The sequence below is a fragment of the Canis lupus genome, chromosome 16 (assembly GCF_011100685.1).
Source record: "Canis lupus familiaris isolate Mischka breed German Shepherd chromosome 16, alternate assembly UU_Cfam_GSD_1.0, whole genome shotgun sequence".
NCBI lineage: Eukaryota > Metazoa > Chordata > Mammalia > Carnivora > Canidae > Canis > Canis lupus.
Genome location: NC_049237.1, coordinates 6,430,000 through 6,452,708, shown reverse-complemented (window position 1 = coordinate 6,452,708; position 22,709 = coordinate 6,430,000). Strand labels below are relative to the sequence as shown.

The 22,709-nt window shown below is 43.8% G+C and overlaps 1 protein-coding gene across 3 annotated transcripts in view; it reads right to left on the bottom strand.

Annotated features, from left to right (window-relative positions):
* Positions 1 to 22: 22 nt before the first annotated feature.
* The window catches only part of TRPV5 (transient receptor potential cation channel subfamily V member 5), a 31,207-nt gene continuing 8,520 nt past the window's right edge, over positions 23 to 22,709 (bottom strand). For 2 of the 3 annotated variants that reach the window (XR_005371217.1, XR_005371218.1), the window contains 10 exons: positions 21,164 to 21,376; positions 8,740 to 8,826; positions 8,566 to 8,642; positions 8,149 to 8,314; positions 7,884 to 7,950; positions 5,697 to 5,965; positions 2,232 to 2,338; positions 1,154 to 1,491; positions 925 to 1,050; positions 23 to 619 (listed from right to left, as the gene is read on the bottom strand). Coding sequence is in view for 1 of the 3 variants with exons in the window: in XM_038559335.1 (XP_038415263.1) it covers positions 1,188 to 1,491; positions 2,232 to 2,338; positions 5,697 to 5,965; positions 7,884 to 7,950; positions 8,149 to 8,314; positions 8,566 to 8,642; positions 8,740 to 8,826; positions 21,164 to 21,376 (1,290 nt within the window). In the remaining 2 variants the exon portion in view is untranslated. Of the gene's footprint in view, positions 1,051 to 1,153; positions 1,492 to 2,231; positions 2,339 to 5,696; positions 5,966 to 7,883; positions 7,951 to 8,148; positions 8,315 to 8,565; positions 8,643 to 8,739; positions 8,827 to 21,163; positions 21,377 to 22,709 lie in introns of all 3 variants that reach the window. The other variant, XM_038559335.1, reaches the window with a different exon arrangement.

Genomic DNA, 22,709 nt, shown 5'->3' with positions numbered 1-22,709 from the left:
TGGCTATTATCGAAAGAAGAAGAAAGAGGAGGAGGGTAGGGAGGAGGAGAAGACGGAGAAAGAAAAGAAAAACAAAAAACAGTGTGGCAATTCCTCAAAAAATTAAATAGTAATTGTCATAAGATCCAGCAATTCCACATCTAGGGGTATACCCAAAGGAACTGCAAGCAAGGACTTGAAGAGAATTATACACCGATGTTCATAGCAGTATTACTCACAATAGCCAGAAGGTGGAAACAACCCGACATCAGGGGATGAATGGATAAATAAAATATGGCCTATCCATACAGTGAAATATTATTTGGCCTTTAAAAGGAATAAAATTCTAATACCTGCTGCAACATGGATGGATTTTGAAAATATTACGCTAAGCGAAATAAAACAGACACACTAGGACTAGTAATGCATGATTCCACTTCCATGAGTCACCTAGAGGAGGCAAATTCATAGACACAAAGTAGCATATTGGTTTTCAGGGGCTGTGCGGAGAAGATAGTGGGGAGTTCATGTTTAAGGAGTACAAGAGTTCCGGTTCCAGATGATGAACTCGTCCTGAAGATGAAGAGTAGTGATGGTGATGCAACAATATAAGTGGACTTAATGTCACTGAATTGTATCCCTGGAAGTGGTTAAAATAGTAAATTTTATGTTATCTGTATTTTCCCATAATAGAATTATTTTAAAAATAAGACAAGGGTAAAGAACATTTCTTCTTGAAGTTTTCTAGTTGGGGTTTGGTTGCTAGGTAAGGAGAGAGTCCTACAGGGGTATAAGGCAAAGGGAAGGGCCACGGACCTTAGTGCCACACCTGGCTCTTCCCACGGTAAGCCTTGTGGGACCAGGCAGGCTTCACAGCTTACTACGTTCTAGTGCCTGTGTGAGGCAGAGAGAGAGATGATTCACATGACAGTCTAGTACCCCTACCTCTTGTCTTTGATGGCCAAGTCCAACTTTGCTTGAAGAGATACCTTCTTTTCTCAAGATGTGGGACTTCCAGGAACCAGGGAGATATGTGGGGCAACAGATGCCCACTGCCCATCTCCAGAAATGCTGATGTGAAGGGTGAGACATGGCCTTTAAGAATTATTCTGTTGAGCCCCTCCCCATGATTAAGAGGCATGAACATTAGATACTGCCCCCCATCTAGGCCCACCTGTTTGCCAGGCCAACAGTAACACGGGTCCTCATCATAAATGATAGATATTGTCCTCTCCATCCCCCTCGCCAAGGTCCAGCCCGAGATTCACATGTCCCAGGGTATTGCGACGAAGGATCTCCCAGCCCCGGTGGCTGCTGCTGTGGGATGTGGTCCGGGACAGGGAAGGGGTGGGGGGGGCCAGAGAGGCTCTGGCTAGGGTCCCACTTTCAGTCACAGAAACAGAGGGCTGTTTATCAGAAAGCTGCTCTTGTCCATCCTCCTTGTCTGAACCCTTGAAAGCTTCCACGTAGCGAAGCACTCGCAAAGGATTTTGATCATGGTGGTTCTCGACTCTGAGGAGGGCAAAGAGGAAGCGACTCAGTTGAGGTGAAGAGAAAAGGACTGTGATGAGAAGGAGAGGTGGAAAGAACGCATGAAAGAAACATAATCAAGAGGACAGGGGAAGGAAGGGACCAGAGTCCCAGGATCAAATGGAGGGAAATTCAGTAGAATGGAGGGTAACGTGGGATAGAGACCAAAGAGGTAAGCAGTCAGGATTTGGAGGGTAGTGGGGCATGTGTGTGTGTGTGTGTGTGTGTGTGTGTGTGTGTGTGTGTGTGTGAGAGAGAGAGAGAGAGAGAGAGAGAGAGAGAGAGATAGTGAACATGAAAGAGAAAATGGAGAGGGGGGGAGAGCCAGGTCAGGAGCTGAAGGTAGAGTATGGAGAAGGTTAGCATCAAGGCAACAATATACTAGAAACGAGGGTCAGGTAGTGAGAAGCCTAGAGCAAGTTGGGTTGCCGATGCCCACATCTGAGCACAGACACATATATGGCCTCACAGATGTTACTGCCCTGATGTACCCAGAGCCTGGCATCAGCTATCAGGGGTCTTGTCATCCTTGTCATCCTCCTTGTTGGCTCCACCCACCTTTCCTAACAGGTTAATGCAGTCTCACTTTATAGAGTGATGTCTTCTTTGGGTCCAGTTGGGGATATTAGGAATGAAAAGGTGTGTAATAGGTGTGGAACTGGCCACCTTACTCCCATGACTTCACACTTGTTGGCAGTTCACACGTACACACGGTCACTCACCGCAGGAACCAGCGGTCCCCCAGCCCATACTGGCACCCGCAGATCCCAGAGCGAGGCCACAGGCAGCGAGGCAGCTTCCGCTCCAGCATCACCGTGGTGGCCACCACCTGGGAGGAGTGAGAGGTAGAGGAGACTCAGAAAGTCATGAGGTTTCAGAGAACACTGGAGGCTGCCGACATAGGGAACAAAGAAAAACCTGTCAGATAAGGACACCAGAGACTGGGGAGATGACAGTCCTTTAGCCATGCCCTAGCCCATGCCAGGCATCCTGCTACGTGCTTTACTCATCATTCATCGTAAAAGGAGAGAGAATATCTTATGAGTGTTTACAATAAAACTGTGACCCCTACATTACTATTCACATTCATAGAAAATGAGTCACTCCAAACTAATTTCATTTGCTTTTTTAAAGTCAAGCCATAGACTAGCTATCTTGATTTAAATAAAATGATTAAACAGAACCTCTATGATCATGGGGAATGAAGCGATGCTACCAGTGTTGAGGGAATTTGCAGCAAATTAAATACCCATATCCTACAAAGAAAAAGAGTAGGTTAATGACTGTAAACTTGGCAGGGAAAGTTCCAGGGGCACGTCACATGTTCTGTCCTTTGACCAGCCCTCATTAATTACTTAGATGAAACATAGAAGACAAGCTTATCAAATATGCCTGTGACACAAAAGGGGAGGGATATATAAAATGTGAGATGACAGAAGCAATATAAAAATGATCTCACTAGACTGGAATGCTGGTCAAAAACCAATAATGTGAAATTTAAGAGAACCAAATGTGAGGTCCTCTGTTTATGTTTAAACCCAAAGTACCTGTGTAAGTACAGGAAAACAGCAAAGGGGCTTCACCAATGAAGTTGCATAACAAAGATGCAGGGGTTCTAGTTGATCATGACCTTGGTATACGGTATGTCTGCTAAGACACCTGACTCAATTTGAGGTACCATTTATACTTAGTGTCCAAAGCAAGGAAAGGTATGATTTATACTGGATTCCTCAATCCTATTAGGACCACTCTAGTTTTGAAAGGACTATATACGGTCTTGGTTAGTTGGAGGCATTAGTAATGCTTAAAGTAGCCCCATTCCCCATGTCATATTCTTCTTCTCGATTTCTTAGTTGCACCAAGTTCCTGCCAGTGTCAGAGCACTCAATCATTTGTTCCCTTTCCCTATATAGCTCTTCTCCTTCTTTATCTTGAAGAGGGCATTTAAGGGGCTGCTGGGTGGCTCAGTAGGTTAAGTGTCTGCCTCCAGCTCAGGATGCAGATCCAGGGTCCTGGGATCGAGCCCCCCTGCCCCCCATCAGGCTCCCTGCTCATCAGACAGCCTGCTTTTCCCTCTCCTTCTGCTACTGCCCCAGCTTATGTGCTCTCTGTCAAATAAATAAATAAAATATTTTTTGGAAAGGACATTTATGTGTCCTGTTGTGCCATCAGTCAGCCCCTCCACCTTGTTCTGGTAACAGAACCTCTTACACTTAGAGCATAACCCCTTTACCACCCTGTCCATCAGTCAGGGAAGACTGGACTGCACGCAGGCCTGGCTAATTAGCCTAATCTCCCCTAAACTCCACCGCCATCATCACCCCTCTCCAGTCCTTGGCCTTAACCTCAAATTCAGGGATGCACTTATGGCTCAAACCTGTTGCAGTGAAATGGAACTTAGACTGGATTCTCAGAAAAAAGATGCTCTCTGAGGGGGTGCATATGGCACAGCATTAGGAGGCATGCAGAATACAACAGGAAAGGGGCCCTTGGAATTGTGCAGTGCAGTACATTTGCTCCTTCCTTTGGGAATTCGGAGCTTCTAGAAGACATCTCACCAACATGATGGGAGAGACTGACTTAGGAGAATCTGGATAGGAGAGCAGGACAGAGAAACTGATGTCACGTGGGAAATGGAGCTACAGACTCTGGCCAGATATGCCTAGAGCTAGTTTAGTTCTTTAAACTTTCCAGTTATGGGAACCAACATATCCTCCACCCAGTGCCTTTCTTTCAAGTCTGTCTGAGTTTGGTTTTCTGTCCCTGTAACCAGGAGTCTTGATTGATACAACCTCTAACCTTCATCTCTTTCTCTGATTCTTCTTTCCTGGTTAATTCTTACCAATGTTGAGGGACTCCTCTTAAATGCCACTCCATCAGGAAAGCATTTCCTGGGATGCCTGGGTGGCCCAGCGGTTGAGCATCTGCCTTCAGCTCAGGTCGTGATCCTGGGGTCCTGGGAATCAAGTCCCACATCGGGCTCCCTGCAGGGAGCCTGCTTTTCCCTCTGCCTATGTCTCTGCCTCTCTGTGTATGCCTCTAATGAATAAATAAATAAAATCTTAAAAAAAAAAAAAAAGGAAAGCATTTTCTGACTTTCCTATCATGCTCCTCTGTTGTTTCCTGTTCTTAGCATCTTCTACTTCTCTGTGATACTTTTACTACTGTCACTGTACAGGCTTCCGGGAAGTCCACTGTTTAATGGCAGAGTTCCCAAACAGACTGTAGGCTCCATGATGACACAGATGCCATCTGTTGTGTTCATCCCAGCGTTCCCAGCTCCTAGACATTTCCTGACACATTACAGCCTCTAAGTAATCATTTTTAAGTGAATGGAAAGTCTGAGGGGATAAATGATGGCTGTATCCAAAAGTCTGAATGGTGTTCATACAGAAGAGTGTTCTCTGTGTTATATGAGAAGAAAAGACTGGGGCTAAAGAATGGAACTGTAGAAAGATGGCTTTCAGCTCAAAGCAACATGGACATTTGTAGCAACAAAAACTTTTGGAATATGAAAAATCTCTCCTCTTCCCAACCACTCTCCAAATCCATATAATAAGGTCCTAATGAGCATTAAAATAGATATTAAATGACCCTTTGACCAATGAACAATTAATCGATGGGTAGGAGCTCAATTAGAGGACCACTAAAGGTACTTCCAACTCTAAAATTGTATTATCCTCAATGATATAAAGAAAAAATCATAGAGAAACAGGGAAAAACAAATAGAAGGTAAGGTCTACATTAAAAAGTAGAATATGCAGGAGCACCTGGCAGGCTTAATCGGTAAAGCATGAGACTCTTAATCTCAGGGTTGTGAGTTCAAGTCCCATGTTGGGTGTAGAGATTACTTAAAAATAACAAATCTTTTTAAAAATAAATAAATTTAAAAAATAAAAACTAGAATATATAAGATTAAGACAGTTTCTAGTTCTCACTGGACCCAAGGTTGACTGTCAGTCAGATCTACTTTGCCGCTGTCATCAATACCTCCCCTTGAATCTACCCCTATCATACCATTTTACCCTCCTTTTGTCTCTTCTTCTACCCAAATGTTCCTTTGTTGAGGTGACAACCCTACTGGATTATTCTGTGACTCTCCTAAGAGTCGTCTACCATAACATATTCCATTGTGATTTTTCTCTTCATATTCTTCCCCTTAGTAAGACTAACACTAATAAACTCACCTGGGCCCTCCAGAGCTCGTCCCGCTCATGGGCCACCCGCCAGTGTGTGTCACCCATCATGGCGATGAATAGGTTGAGCATAAGCAGTGTGGCGATGATGGTGAAGGCAAAGTAGACAATGCCAAACATGAAGGGCAAGTTCACTTCGTAGTTGGCAGGCCCATCAATGACGGTGAGGAAAAGCTCAAAGGTGCTGAACAGTGCCATAGGATAGTCATAGAATTGCCCCAGATTGGCTGGGTCCTCTGTCTGGAAAATGACATAGAACGCTGCTCCGCCCAAGAGTGGGCATGGAGTTGGGGAAACAGGGAGTTATCACAATAAGCATGGGCCTAGTCATAGCTCCATATACTTACACACTTGCAGACACACATATATGCCCATCAATGTACATATGTACATATGTGACTGTATACATGTAAGTCACATTCTACATTTGGACCTGGCTAACCCTGAGATGTCAAATGACCAAGTTCATCACTCTGGACAATGGTAATACTCAGCCATTTAGCAAAATGTGTATATAAAGTGTGTGTATATATGTATATTATATATATATACATAAATATATATATATGATTTTTTATATATGTATGCACAAAATAAGTGACCTAACTGCTTTTACAACTTAGAAAATAGAATATTTAAAAGACAATTTGTTACAAGAATGCATAGAATCTTCAACAATTTCAAAGAACCAATATATGAAATGGCTAAAAGAAAAGCACCTTTAAAAAAAAAAAATCTCAGTGGCCTCTAGATAACCACCCATCACTCTGAGATTCCCTGGGTGAACTCGGACCATCATGGAGAAGGTTTTCCTGCTCAGTGTGGAGTCTACTAGACAATACTGGGCATTCTGGAACTTTAGTACAGAATTAGAACCTTTAAAAGACTCCTGTCTGTATGGGGAACTGAAATACAAAGTAATCTCAAGAATGGAAATAGTGTCTCTGACAAAGCATTGCTTTTTTATTTACTGAAGCAAAAAGCAAGTGCAACCAAGAAGAGATGGTTTAAGAGATTCTGGGTATAGGACATATACAGAAGGCTACTCTGTCACCATGATCTAATTTTGTAATCGGTAAGTCACAATACCATATACTATATACTATACATATACCATATGCAACATATGCATACTATATAACTACACACACACTATGAGCAGTAATTTATGATCTGTGCAGATGGAGGGGAGGGAGGGAGAAAGAATATATAAGGAATATCCCAAATTGGTGGATTACCATAGTTTTACCCATCCATAGCTCAGATCTTGGGACTTTTTTAGTCTACTGTTCGGTAGGAATCCCTATTAAATGGGAATTCCTCAGATAAGAATAGTGTCCTCTGTACTAAAAGCCATGGTCTTTTAGAGTTGAGGGATCTCAACTGACTAGGACATCCCCCTGTCTTTTGAATGTTTGGTTGCAGACATTAAAGACTGGACTCAAGTTGCCAAATCTTACTCCTCTTCCATCCCCTAGCACTTTTCCCTAAGAACTTTCTCCTACTCATTCACTGCCCTCACCCTCCATCTCTCTCTGGTTGTTATTTTCTGACTGTGCTCCCCTCTCTACCCTGATACTCCCCTCACCCCACCAGTGGCTTAGGCTGAGACTGAGCCCTGGCTCCCTCTTTCCCCAATCTCTCTTTGTATCTCTTTTTTTCTTCTGTTTTCCTCTCTCATTCTCAAACTCTCCAAAATCTTTTTTAGTACCTCCTCTTTGAATTCTTTCCTTTTCTCCCAACTTCAATCACACGTACAAACAAAAGTGTGTTCCATGTTATTGAATCTCTATGTTTCTTTTTCTGAAGTGTAAACACAGTAATTTTCACTGTCTCTGTTTGCTCACATAGTTTTCTGAGATCCGCAACTGGCCAGTCTTTCCTGTTTAATGGCTCTCCCTCTTGAAAGCTCTTCTTCTATCTCTTCTTTAAAGATCTTGCAGAGTGATTGGATTAGTCAACATGAATGTTATTGGCCCATAAATTCAGAGCACATGGTCTAAGCCAACCTGAGTGACCCTGATCCTATGGATATGAGTGTGCTTTTTGACTCAATTTCCACAGAGGTCCCGGGGCTAGGGAGCAAAACAGAGTACAAATGAGAACTGAGCAAGACTGAGTGAACTTTGAGGAGAACTGGACCCCATGACCTAGTAGAAGAGGGGACAGTGCTCTTACCTGAGGCAAATCCCAGAATAACCACAGCCATCAGCCAGCAAAAACGCATGAGGTCTCCAAAAATCATCTACAGGAAAGGGAAAGGGAGGCAGGGTGGAGTGACCCTTCTCCACCTGCCTCTGTACAGCCAGCCTGCTAGATTGGAGGTCCCCTAGTTCCCCAGGATTCACTCAGAGCAGCGTTTTCCTGTTTGCTTCAATTTCCTCGCTCTGTCTGGAAAGATCCTACAGCTGAAGCCAGAGGAAGATGTGGGGAAAGCACTGACCTTCTGGATCATGATGCTGAAAGGACCAAGCATCTGGAATCCTCGAGCGAAGTACATAACACTGCACCAGCCCAGCACCAGGGCAATGGACATGGGCACCATCTCCCCGTTCATGTTGGAGAGCCGCATCACCATGGTCACTAGCACCATGCAGGCATAGATGATGCTGCAGGCGTGGTGGGGAGGCAGGGAACAAGGAGTGAGAGAGGTAATATTCTTGGTCCTCTCAAGGATGGTGAAAACTTGGGTGGCATCCACTCAGGCTTACTTCTTACACTGAAAGCATGCATATGAACCCACTGGGGAGAAATCCCTGGAGGTGAGAGTCAACTGAGGTCCAAGTCCTGGAGACTAAATGGGAGATCTGGAGTAGTTCTGGCAAGGGAAGGCAGGGGACTGAAAGGAAGGGACACTCACATGATGACATGGAATGGTCCCCCGAGGATAGTCTGTCCAAAATAGCGAGAAGCACCAACCCTAAAGATGTCTGGGATCTGGGAAGAGACCAGTAAAACAAAAAGATGATGTGGACTACAGTTCATCTTGGGAACCCAGTATATGACCTCAGCTTGGACCCTGATTGTACCTCACCTCTAGGAGCAGGATGATCACAGCCCCGGTGATGGTTACCAATTCCCCCACTAGACGGATTTTATCCTGCTGAGTCACATAGGCTTCCTGTAGGGATAAATTCAGGGTAGGAAGTAGTTTTTTGATCGATTGAGAGTCAAATCTTTTTTGGGGCAAGTGGTCTAAAGCAACTGAAGTTCATCCCAGATAAAGAAAAGCTCTCATTATCACCACCATCACACCCCACCCCCACCATTGTCTTTATTATTGTAGCTAACTCAGTGATCAGGGTATTAGTCTATGTATCCATGGCTTAATATATGTTGTACATGCTAATAACATGAGCCACACCCCCCTAGCTTGTCACTATAATATATATTGTGAGCAGTAGTTTATGCTGTGTGTACCAAGGGGCTGAGATCACATTTCAGAGCATCAACTTAGAAGGCTAAACCAACAGGAAGAGATATTAGTGGTTTGGGATGGTTTCAACTATGCTGAAAGTCCAGCTTTTCCAATCTTATTGTGGTCCTTGGAAGGTAGACTAGACTATAAACATATCACAGAATTCAGATTCCAGAATGGACCCAGAACCAACTAGCTTTAGCAAGACCTTGAATAAGCCACTAAACCTCTTTGGGACTGAGGTCTCTCATCTGTAAAATGGAGACTATAATGCTTTACTTTCCAGTGTTACTATGGAGATTATACTAGATGATGTATCTGGATGTAGTTTATAAACCAGAAAGCACTGTAGATGTATTTATTCATTGTGGTTTTATTATGATTTGGCAACATAGAAAAGGTCAGGACAAAAGGTTAGAGACACTGAATGGATTTTAGTTTTGGACGGGTCCAAAGCTTAAATTTAGTTAAGGAAGTTCCCTGCCTTATCCTCAGCAGTGGGTATAGAAGGTATAGCCCTAAGGTCAAGATAAAAGAAGACCATCCTCCTTGTGTACATGTGATTTTACAGGGAAAGTCTTACAACATTATACATGTGTAGTGATAGAATTCTACAATAATGATTCTTAACATTTTGGGGGTTATGAGTGCATTGAAGAGTATCACTGAGACTGTAGATCCTCTTACCAGAAAACTATGTTCAGATATATATAATCCCCACATGAAATCATACAAATAATTTCAACACATTCAAGTACACTTTAGATTTTGTGGAACTCTCTTCTCTAAGATTACCTTTCTGAGTACTGCACCCAAGAAAAGAATTGGGAGTCCCTAGGGCCACCGAGAAAGTTGATGATCTAAGCTAGGAGGGATGTCATCCCTCATTAGGCATAAGGAATGCTAATCATCTCTGTTCTGCTGATATATTGGAACCTCTAAGCATCCCTCAGCAGGCTACTTCAAGTGTGTAGTCACTGGTCCAGTGAGAGGCATAGCTTTGAAATAGGAAGAGATGCTATGTGGTAGGAGATGATCTATGAGATAAAGAAGATACCACCAGCAGGACCCCCAATGGTTGCTGGGAAACTGATAGCTCAGAAAAAGTCAAGGATATAGCCTTTTTCAAAGAGTAGGACCAGACTTACCAACAGAGGGTAGAAATATTTCAAGTAAATCCTATGGGACCAGGAAAGATCAGAAAAAGAGCTGGTATCTATGTCCCTGGTAAACTATGTGATCTAACAATCTGTGGCTAGACTTCAGTGACTTCGTTGTTGTTTGTTGTTTAAAGAATTGATGTTCTCTTGACAAACTGGTCAATTTTATTTTATCACCTAATGGGCAGTTTCCCTTTAGCCTTGCTTCCAAGGCGGCTCACAGGTTGTTTGTTTATTTTGGTTTGGTTTGGTTTGGTTTTGGTTTTGGTTTTTTTATCTCAGCGCTAATTGAATCCCCCCAACGTCTGTCTTGAAATTCAGTTCATGGGCCTCGTTCTTCTTCTTTGCCCTCATGTTCCTATAGCATCTCTAATTGTAAAACGTTCCAACTCCTTTTGAGAGTCAGGTAGTGAGTAAGTAGTAGTATAAATAATAAGTACGTTAACTATGGAAACAAAATAACATTAAATGCAGAAATAAAATAACTGCATCTGTGCCGTGTGTGTGTGTGTGTGTGTGTGTGTATTACATATATTTGTACAAAAATTTTGAATTCTTTTTAGAAGTTTGTATCTTGGTTAAATATGTCTGGAAAACTGCCACCAACCTTTCTTTCATTGGCTCAACTAAGTAAAAGGAACACCACCCTTTGGCCCAGGGTTGTGGGGATCATGGCGCCCCTAGAGGACAGTGGGAGAGTAACATCAGCTATTCCCTCAGGAAATGAAAGGGTGAAACCCCAACTGATGGAGATAGTTGGGGACAGTTTTGGTCACCACCCTCTCCTGGGGTGTCCCCTCACCACCACCCCTCTGATTGTTTAACATATTCCTTTACAAGTTGGAGTTCTGGGGTGCCTGGGTGGCCTAGTCAGTTAAGTGACTAACTCTTGATTTTAGCTCAGGTCATGATCTCAGGGTGGGGTGATCAAACCCCATACTGGGTTTTGCCCTCAGTGGGGAGTTTGCTTGAGATTCTCTCTTTCCCTCTCCCTCTGCTTCCCCCGCCGCAGGCTTGTACTCTGTCTCTCAAATAAAACAAAAATAAACCAAGTAGGAATTCTGGACAAGTTCACCAGTGAGTAACAGAGGTGTCCCAAGCTTTGTCACAGTTTCACTGGGATCTGACTGCCGTAAAGTAGATGCCTCCACAACTCTGTTCTCAAAAGTCCTCTCCCCTAAACCAAGCCACACAATGCCATAGTCTCCTGAGGGCCCCCTTCCTTGCTGCTGTCCAAGACTACCATACAAGACCCTCATGTAGAGGTTTTGTCTTTAATTGCTCTCTCTAGAAAATAAAAGGTAATATATATGTGTAAAAGTTGCAATAAAATAATGGTAATTTATACAACTCAATAGTGAAAAATAACAAATGATCTAACTAAAAACTTGTCAGAGGAACTGAATAAGTATTTTTCCAAAGAAGACATATAAAGGTGATCGACATCACCAATCACTAGGGAAATGCTAATCAAAACCAAAGTGATATATCACCTCATACCTGAGAGAATGAATATCATCAAAAAAAAAAAAAAAAACAGGGGATAACAATATTGGTGAAGATGTAGAGAAAGGGAACTCTTATGTGCTATAGGAATGCAAATTGGTGCAGCCACTGTGGAAGACAGTATGGAGGTTCCTCACAAAATTAAAAATATAGCTGCCATATGATCCAGCAACCCCACTTCTGGGCATATATCCAGAAGAAATAAAAACAGGATCTTGAAGAGATGTCTGCACTCCCATATTCATTGTAGCACTACTCATATTAGTCAAGATTTGGAAACAGCCTAAGTGTTCATCAATGGATGAATGGATACAGAAGATATGGTGTATATAGACAATAAAATATTATTCAGCCACAAGAAAGCAGGAAATGTTGCCATTTGTGACAACATGGATGGACCTTAAGAGCATTATGCTAAGTAAAATAAGCCCAACAGAGAAAGACAAATACTGTATGGTGTCACTTATATGTGGAATCAAAAGAAAAATGACAAAATCCTAGAAACAGAGTAGAAAAATGGTTGCCAGGGCCTATTGGATGGAAGAAATAGGGAGAAGTTGGTAAAAAGGTATAAACTTTTAAAGCTTTAAGATGAATAAGACCTAAGAAACTAATGTAAAATGGTTATATTTGAATGACTATAGTTTATTATATAAATGAAATTTGCTAACAGAGGGGCATGGGGTGGTTCAGTCAGTTAAGTGTCCAACTCTTAGTTTCTACTCAGGTCGTGATCTCAGAGTCATAAGATCAAGCCCTGCATGGGGCTCTGCATTTAGTGGGGAGCCTGAATGAGATTCTCTCTCTCTCTCTGCCCCTGCCACTTGTACTCTCTTTCTAAAATAAATACATAAATCTTAAGAAAAAAAAATTTGCTAAGGGAGTGGAATTTAATTGCTCTCACCAAAAACTAACAAAGAAGATAAATATGTGAGGTAATGAGTGTATTAATGAACTAGCTGGTGGGAACCCTTCCACCCTGTATACATACTCCAAATCATTGCAATGTACACTTTAGATACCTTGCAATTTTCTTTGTCAATTATACCTCAATAAAGATGAAAAAGTAATGTAACTATTGGGCTTCTAAACCACTTTGTTTTTCTTTTGGTTTTAAGGAGAAATCTAATGTTTCACACCAATGTATTTAAGGTTGCCTTTCGGTTTAGAATAAATAACTCTTTTCAAAGTTAAGACAGATTTTCACATTTTAAAAATGGATAATAGTGGGATGCCTGGTGGCTCAGTGGTTGAGAGTCTGCCTTCGGCTCAGGGCGTGATCCTGGAGTCCCAGAATTGAGTCCCACATCAGGCTCCCCGCAGGGAGCCTGCTTCTCCCTCTGCCTGTGTCTCTGCCTCTCTCTGTCTCTCTGTGTCTTTCATGAATAAATGAATAACAAAAAAAATTTTTTAATTTTAAAAAATTAAAATGGACAGGAGTATTGAATTTTGATGAATGGCTTATTTATATCTATTGAACTGATAATAAGAAATCCCCCTTGAGGGATCCCTGGGTGGCGCAGCGGTTTGGCGCCTGCCTTTGGCCCAGGGCGCGATCCCGGAGACCCGGGATCAAATCCCACATCGGGCTCCCCGCATGGAGCCTGCTTCTCCCTCTGCCTGTCTCTCTCTCTCTCTGTGTGACTATCATAAATAAATAAATAAATAAATAAATAAATAAATAAATAAATAAATAAATATTAAAAAAAAAAAAGAAATCCCCCTTGGGCACTGGACGGGATGAGCACCGGGTGTTACACTATATGTTGGCAAATCGAACTCCAATAAAAAAAATATACAAAAAAAAAAAAAAAAGAACTCCACCTTCATTCCTTCATTAATCATCTCTGTGAATTAAATCTTAAACTCAAGCAGGGAATGAACTTTCCCTTGAATTTTTGAGAATTTTATTGCCTGAAGACTGCATTCAAGATTTTCTGTCTCTATTAAAAGGCTTTTGGGATTTGTGGCCTTTCTGAAAGGGCTTTGGGACCAAGATTGTGTTTGGCACAGTAAAATAGAAGACACACTTATTCTCAAGGTCCTGTTCATTCAGTCTCCCAGTTCTCTCTCAAACACAATCCTTTCCCTCAATCCACAGCGCTGCTTCCTTAACGCAAACCCATAGTCCCTGTTGTCCAGTTTACCATGAAGCCAATTTCTCCTCATTTGACCCATCCCCTCCATGGTTCTGGACTGGTCTTTCTAAATGCAAATGTCATCACAGGGCTTCTCTGTTCACTACCTTTCTTGGCTCCCTGAAGTCTTCAGAATAGAAGTGAAAGGAAATGGGGTGTATGGATGGTACATCAGTTAAGTGTCTGACTCTTAGTTTCAGCTCAGTCAGGATCTCAGGGGCAGGATCACAGACTCCCTACTGGCTCTGTGCTCAGTAGGGAGTCTGCGGGAGATTCTCTCTCCCTCTGCCCCTCCCCTCGCCTGCATTCGCGCTCTCTCTCTCAGATAAATAAGTAAATAATAAAATCTTAAAAAAATAGAAATGAAGGGAAGATGGGCGTGGAGGGTGCTCTCTAGGTCTTTATTGTAGCAGAAATTCCATTGATAATGTCTAAATTTAATTAATGAATAAAGATATGGAAGCATATTTTTCAGTAGTGTGGAGATAACAATAGGAATGAAAAGTTTAGGGGTGCCTGAGTGGCTCAGTCAGTTAAGTGTCTGCCTTTGGCTCAAGTCATGATCCCAGGGTCCTGGGATCAAGCCCCACATCAGGCTCCTTGCTCTGCGGGGAGCCTGTTTTTTCCTTCTCCCTCTGCCTTCTGCTCCCCCTGCTTGTGCACTCTCTTTCTCTCTCTCTGTCAAATCAATCAATCAATCAATCCAAAAAAAAAAAAAAGGAATGAAAAGCTTAAAGAGGTAAAACCTGGTTGCCTTCACAGAATAAGACCTATGTCGGGAGGGGCTGGCCCCAACACTGGTGCTCTTCATTATGCTTGCTCTTTGATTTTTAAATCATGCGCATGTATTCTTTTAATTAGAAGTGCCACTGGGAGATGCGAATTTAAATAAATAAATAAATAAATAAATAAATAAATAAATAAATAAATAAATAAATAAGGCCTGAATTACCAAACATGATGTACAGAACCCTTGCTGGTCCTGCTCTTTCTCTGTGTCCTCATGTTCTATGTGACACTCCAGCCACATTGAATCACTGGGGTTCTTGAGTGTTATATCAGGCCTTTGTGTGGACTGTGCCCTTTTCTTAAAATGCCCTCCTCCATCCTGGTTCCTAGCTGACCTTTACTTAAGCCTGAAGACTCAAGTAACAGCATTTTCCTTCTGGGTCTCCTTACCTGTCCCTCCACACCTACCTCAGGGGCTCTCTCAGAGTCACATGGCACCACTCTGCTTATAGACCTACCCAGCACACTGTAATCATCAGGTATTCCATGCTTCACCAGTAATCTCAGAGCTCCCTGAGAGCAGGAGCATCTTACTCCTTTTGACCCACAATGCACAGTGTAGTGAATGCTCCATTGATTTGAAAGAAGGAAGGAGAGAACAGAGTAGGTAAGCAGCCAGGTGCACACCAAGGATGATAGGAGAGTTACAGAAGGGAGATAAAGAAGGAATTAGGAAGCTGGGCTGGGGAAACCCATCTGGAGGTGAATGGGGAAATGGTCACAAAGAATTGGGCTTTTCCGGGATTTTGAGATTTGTAGCTCAAGGTCACCTAAGTGGGCCTGGCTAATAATATACTGAGAAAATACTCTAGCCTGCTCCTCTAAAAATAGATGTCTTTCAGTAATGACTGGAATTCTTTACATCATCATAAGGCTTGGAATTTCAGGAGTTGTCAACAGCCAAATCCCCTGAGGAGGCTGATCATTCATACTTCATTGAAGTGAGCCTAATGACCTTGCTCTCATTTACCAGCTGGCTGAGCTCATCGCCTCGCCTCGAAGGAAATGCCCAGAGGAGGTGGGCATAGCAGAGTCAGAGTCACCTGTACCAGGGCGGAGACGGGCAGGGAGCACAAGCAACCCAGAGGAAGTGGGAAGACAGCAGAAACAGTGCTCAAATTCTAGTCCTAGACCTTCTTCTCCTCCTGGAAACCCTAGATGGCAAAGGAATGAAGTTTCCAGAACGTCCTGCTGGCTCGTAATGAGGAATTACTCTTATCCTCTAGAGTACGCAGGGGTTCCTAACCAGGGCTGCTCCTCATGTTTGGTGTCCCTCATCCTGAGATTAGGAATAGCTGGACAAAGTTGAGAGTGTGGCAGGTGCTGGGGGCTCCTCAAAACCAGAGCCATGAGTTTCTCAAGCAAAGGGACCTCTAAGAAAGAAGACTGGGTTCCAGCACATCACTCTGGAGAGACAAATGGCCTAACTTGGTAGTTAAAGGTAAAGCAGATCAAAACCTGATACCAGTGCTGCCCTTAGGGGCTGCTGAGTGTCTTTGCCAAAGTACTTAACCTCTCCTGGCCTCAGGTTCATTGTCTTTAAAATGGTGATACTTTTCCTTAATAATTAGGGTATCTATGTGGATTAAGTGATAAAATGCATTGTCATCCAAAATATGGTCCACAGAATCACCACATCAGCATCCCCCCAGCAGCTAGAGATCCCAGGTCTATCAGAATCTGCATTTTAACCAGCTCTTCCAAGCACTGATGAATACATGTAGCAAGCCCTCAGCACGAGTTATTTTTTACCTCCTGGCCTTCCTACTTCTGTTTATCTCTTTTCCTCCCTAATTTGCTGTGCTGGTCCCACAAAAAGGTGGTTAGGGTCCCTGAACAACAGTGTGTAGAGTTGGATGACAACTGGATTTTCAAATAGCTGTGGTGCTTTGGATTGTTCAGACCTAGTGAGGAATAATGATGTGTAGACAAATCACTCCCACTGATCATGACAGGTAAAGGACAATTATTATTATTTTTTTTTGCACAAAGCAAATTTTTAATAAACGATTCCTGAATTATTCAATCTGTTTGCTGATTTCTTAGTTATTCTTAGGACAGTGTTATTTCTCTTCTTCTTTTGTTAAATTTTAATTCCACTATAGTTAATATACAGTGTTAAATTAGTTTCAGTGATTCAACAATTTCATACATCACCCAGTGTTCATTGAGATAAGTAAGTGGACTCTTAACCCTCTTCACCTATTTCACCCATCCCCTCTGATAACTATCTGTTTGTTCTCCATAGGTAAATGTGGGGGGGTTTTTTGTTTTTTTTTTGGTTTGTCTCTTTTTTCCCCCTTTGCTTTGTTTCTTAAATTCCACATATGAGTAAAATCATATGGTATTTGTTTTTCTCTGACTTATTTCACTTAGCATTATACTCTCATTCATGCCATCGCAAATGGCAAGATTTCATTCTTTTATAAATGAATGGAAACCTATGAGTCATTCCTGCCATAGGCTGCTCTGTTCTCCTCTACATCTAATCCATGGTGCAATAGTGATGTCAACCCCCCAGCACATCTCTAGGCCATCCCACCATTATCTCTTGCTTGCTGAACTGTAACAGCCTCTTAACTGGTCTGCCCACATCCACCCTGGTGCTCTCAAACCTGTTCTCCACCTTACAAACAGACATTTTTCTAAATCCAAAGTCTCGTCAAGCCCCTCCTCCATTTAAAATCCTTCTGAGCTTCCCATAGAAAGCCCTTCTGACCTTTGGCATGGAAAGCAAAATCTTCAAGATGGCCTCCAAGGCCCTTCATGGTTTGAGAAGGGTCTGCCTGGACAACCTCATCTGGCAACTCCCCTGAGCTCCTGTGCTCTAGCACTAGCTCTTCTTTTAGTCCCCAGATGTTGGCAAAGTTCTTCCTGCCACAGGGTTATTGTGTGTGCATGCTTACTGCCTAGGACCAACTTTCCACCTCCAATTGGTATCCAGCTCTCGGCTTAGGTATATTCCTCAGGGACGCCTTCTCTGGCTTTTTTTTTTTTTTTAAATTTTCATTTATTTATGATAGTCACAGAGAGAGAGAGAGAGGCAGAGACACAGCCAGAGGGAGAAGCAGGCTCCATGCACCGGGAGCCTGATGTGGGATTCGATCCCGGGTCTCCAGGATCGCGCCCTGGGCCAAAGGCAGGCGCCAAACCACTGCGCCACCCAGGGATCCCCCTTCTCTGGCTTTTCAGCATGCCTACGACCCTGTTACAAGCTCTCGTAGCATCCTCTCCTTTTTCTTGTCATCTGAAACAATAATGTGAATTGTAACAATCACAGGTTGTGATGACATATCGATTCATTTACTTAATGTAAATCAGTCCATAGACTCCAAAAGAGCAGAGATCATGCGTGTTTTGCTCAGATCATTTGAATTCCTAATGCCTACAACAATGTCCAGGCTCCATAGGCTCTCTATGGTTATTTCCTTAATGAACAAATTAATGAAATTTTTTGGGGGGAAAAGGGTAAAGGAGAGATTGAGGAAATCTTCAGGAGACAGAGGAATTTCAACAAGAGAGTGATGCCCTCTTGCGGAACAGCCCATGAGGAATCTAAAGGATCAGAGTGATTGACTTAAGATTGGAAAGTTGTAGACAAATAGACATCAGAAATGGAAGCCAGTAGTTTTCAGCCCTGGCTGAATATTATGATGGCTCAAAGAGTTCTCAAAAATACCACTGATGGGGTAGGGGCGGGGAGTGCGGTGGTGTGGGGCTCAGCTTCGGATATTCTGATTTATTAGGTGTGGTGTAACTTAGAAACCAGTATCGTCACCAGCTTCCCATCTTGGTTAAAAGCCACTGATCTAGTAAGAGGTAGGATCTGTGCAAGGTCAAACAAATATTTGGTTTCAGAGTTAGAACTAAAACCCAAGCCACCCAGACTCCCACACATTGAGCTTTCTGCTCACCTGGAAATCCCAGAGAACTAGCGCTGCATCACATGTCGTTCTGTCCAAACCAAGGAGACATTGAATGGGGGTAGGAAATCAACTCAGTTCATTAATAGAGTTCCTAGAAAACTCTGGAAAAGCACAACTTTTATGGCTAAACAATGAGGAGTCAGAGAGAAGTCACCCCTCATATATCTCCAGAACTTGGAGACACACTGCATTCCATCCTCATATCTGTCTGCTTTTGTGTCATTTGTGCCACGCATATAAATAGCTGAGTTTTCCCTCTCGTTTCAACTGTCCTGAGAAGGTAACTCTGGGCTGCTCTCATGGAGCCCAGTGACTTCTCTGGATCCCATGAGATCCACAGAGGAAATCCTTCAGTGACAGAGAGAGCCCTCTGCATCCAGATTTATTAGTCTAATGGGAGAATAAAGTACTCATTTGTCTAAGATAAAGCTCCGTGGGCTAACCAACATGTCAATGGTTATATTGATCAAGTTGAGACACTACCGGTGCATTTTCATTTTTCCAAAACTCTCGAGTAATAAAAAGTAGAAAAAAAAAGAGATAATTTCCTATTATTTAAGAAGTCCAGTATATCATGAAATCAGGATCTATCAGGTCATGGTGATAAGTTTAGGAGCCTCTGATGTTATCCAGATGGACTTACTACTGAGTGAGAGGACACAGAGATTCCAGAAGCTCAGAACAAAGTTCAAGGAGTAACTCCAAACCGTAGGGACCTTCCTTTGGTGGTCTTCGCTACCTGAACCCCTTACAAAAGCATTCTCAATCTCTTAGCCCTACCAAGAAAAGAACATTGGAAAGTTATGAGTCTTCTATTTGGGCCAAAGTATTTATCATCTAGGTGGAAGACAAAAGGGTCAAAATGGTAAGGGTGGGGGAGGAAAGAAAAAAAGAAGGAAGGGGAGGTGCTCTCAGATGTGATTCTGTTCCACCTGGTCCTGAGGCAAGGGAGTGGGGATCTGCTAAATAGAGACCACCCAGATCAAAGGAACATGTTAGCCCTGTGCCAAACAGCAATGGGCACGGAGAGAGGAGACTCAGAATAATGGATTATTCAGCATCACCCAACTCTGAGGCCAGAATGCTATCTACATTCTAAGTCCAGAAAATCCCCCAGGTAAGCTTGAGACAAAGGAAGACTTTTCAGACAACACCTCTGAGAAACAGGGCCTGGAATGTTGCAAAAGCCCAACTTATTCATTGTAGGCATTTCCCCCATTTTCAGTCTCTCGCCCACCCCACGGGCCATCTCCTCAACATCCTGTGTGGCTTCCGTGCCAGGGCCAACCTCCTTGCCCAGTTTGAGATGCATGGAACAGAGCCTCCCCGCCAGCTCACTGGTGCTCACTCTAACCAGGCAGCCGCATCACACTTTGAATTGCCCTCTCCAGGCAGCAAACCCGACTTTGCCAGACACCGGCTCTGGATCCATGAGCACACTGAGTTGATACCGAGAGGCAGCTGCAGAAGCAAGAGAGATGGAGTATCCTGACCCACTCTGGAGTCCAGTGAAGCTCTACTCTATTGCCTCTCTGGGTATTCCACTGACTTGACTCAGGGTTTTTGCTCCTTGACTGGGCAAGCAGCTTAGCTTTTCTTTCAGACCCAGACTTACTCTCTTCCTAGCCGAGGCTGCATCATACCTGCGGCTGGCCCATCCTGCAGAGAACATAGATCTCCAGTCACCTCACTCTTACTTGCCTGGCAAAATTCTTCCTCCTCTGTCTTTTGCTTTCTGCCCACATACCTGCACCCACTCTTGACTGTTTCAGGTCACCAGGACGACAACTTCAGTTACCCATGAACAGTAAACCAACTGAATGCAGCCATACTTGATCATATATGTTCAGGAACATTCATTAGAGTCTACTTGTCCTGTCCCCTACAAAGGAGAGAATTTGCTCCCTTCGACTGCAGACTCTTAGAGCTACTCTCTACCTCTACTGAGCCATCCTCACCACCCTGGGCCTCTGAAGGACACTGTAGAATAGCAAGCCTGCAGGCATCAAAGGAACCTCAAAAATCATTTACATCAACCTGCTACTTAATCCGGGCATCCTTCTGCAGCAGACCTCACGGGTGGTCAGACACCTGACACATTATCACCAATGCCCTCATGTATCGACAGTCCACAGAAGAGAATGCAGGCCAGGAGGGATGTCTGTGTTGCCCTCACAGAACAGAAATGGACTTAGAAATGGACTTAGAATGCAATTTTCCTCCCTTTTGAACAAGAGGCCTTGCAAATTGTAAGGAAGTTTACAAATGTATGATGTTTGTAATACTAAGCGTTCTTTCAGGGTTAGTGAGGAAACCCACAGCTCCCGGGGCAAGTGCGTTTTTACTCATTGGGTCACCTTTTTTCGTCTCCTATCTCATGGCGAATGTGTGTCTGGGTGATCAGGAGCCTGCAGCTGCTGGAGCCCAGTGAGTAGTGCCTTTGCTGGGGAGTAACCCTCTGCTCTCCTGCACCAGCACCCCACGATACCACTCCCCTCCGGCCTTTTCCAAGAAGTGTCACCTGCAGTAGTTTCTGCTGGAGGACGGTGTTATCCCGGGGGTCTGTGCGGTTGCCCATGCGGAACTTGAGGGGGCGGTAGATGCAGCACGTGGTGAAGCAGATCATATAGAGCGTGTACAAGGCACCCAGAATGTAGAAGTACCGCTGCCCATATTTCCTCCACTTGAAGCTAACCAGTTGCTTCACTGGGGTCTGTTCCAGGATCTGGCGAGCCTGTCATGGAAGGAGAGCATTGATGGGACTGACATAGTGGGGCGTGCAGGATTTCCCACCAGGTCCCAGAGGGCAGGGAGCTAACAGCACCATCATCTTTCCTCCAGTTAGACAGCCATTTCATTCACAGACAACTAGTCAATGTTGGGCCTCCTGTTAGTGCTGCGGATGATCTATTATAGAGGCAAACACAAGGCCCCATAGCACCAATGAGGGATGAGCGGTCATTAGTGGAGCGAGGCAGGGGCAATTAGAGATCTCTCCATGAAATAGCAGCAGTTACCAAGGCAGGGCGGTGAGAGAGGTCATCTCCAAATGAGGTGTGTCTGGAGACATGAGAGGACCCATGGGGAGAGCAGGCAGGAGTTATAAGGGGTGACATAGATAAGAAGCTGACCATTGCACATTGCAGATGCCACAGGAGGGAGCTTGAATGGTCTTTCCAAAGGCAATGGGGAGCATTGGGGGGTTCAAGCCAGGAAGCAGTCACATTTGCTTTGGAAGGAGAGGAGCAATAGAGGCCCAGGGGGTCAGATGTGGCCATAATCTCAACCCCCAGGGTGGGCTGGGGCTCTGATATGAGTACACATTGAAGGGGTTAAGCACACATCAGACCGTGGGATGGACGGGATGATGCATTTGAGAAAGTGAGAAAAGTCAAATTCAAAGCACAGCTGGAGGAACTAACCATTAGCCAAAACAGTATCTTTTCCACTGAACCCACAGGGAAGGAGAGGTGATGGGCGGTTGCTGATGTGTTTGGCAGGTCGGGGCAGACGTGGAAAGAGCTCCGGCCAGAGAGCCTCTGTTTGTGCCATAACTGTGTGGGAGTCTGGGCTTCTGATGGAACTAAGCAGGAAATCTGTGAAGGATGTAAGAAGGGCTAGGAATTTTGCTAGGAATTTTGAGGGAATGTTAAAGTAGCGGGAGCAAGGCGAGAATAAAGCCTGTGGGAGAACACTGAGAGCTCTCAGGGACCAGAGACCCAGGATTTGTGTTGGCACAATTCGCACAGAGAGACTGGGGTTCTAATTCCTAAGAAATCCTGCTTGAAGTTTATCTGGTTCCAGGAATATTCTCTGAGCAAGATCACACGAACTGGCCTTGCAAGCTTTCGTCTGTCAGCACTAACGAGTGTTCAAGCTTTTTGGTCCTAGAAGGGTTCCCAGGACTGTCATGTTGCAGATAAACAACGGAAATTATATCTTGCCACTATTTTGGAGGCTCCTGCTCGAAGCATTTTCTCCTCTCTGCTAGAGTCTTCATCGAAGTCTCATTTGACCCCGACACTCCATTCAGTGCTATCTGAATGGCATGAGTGGTCCCCCCACCC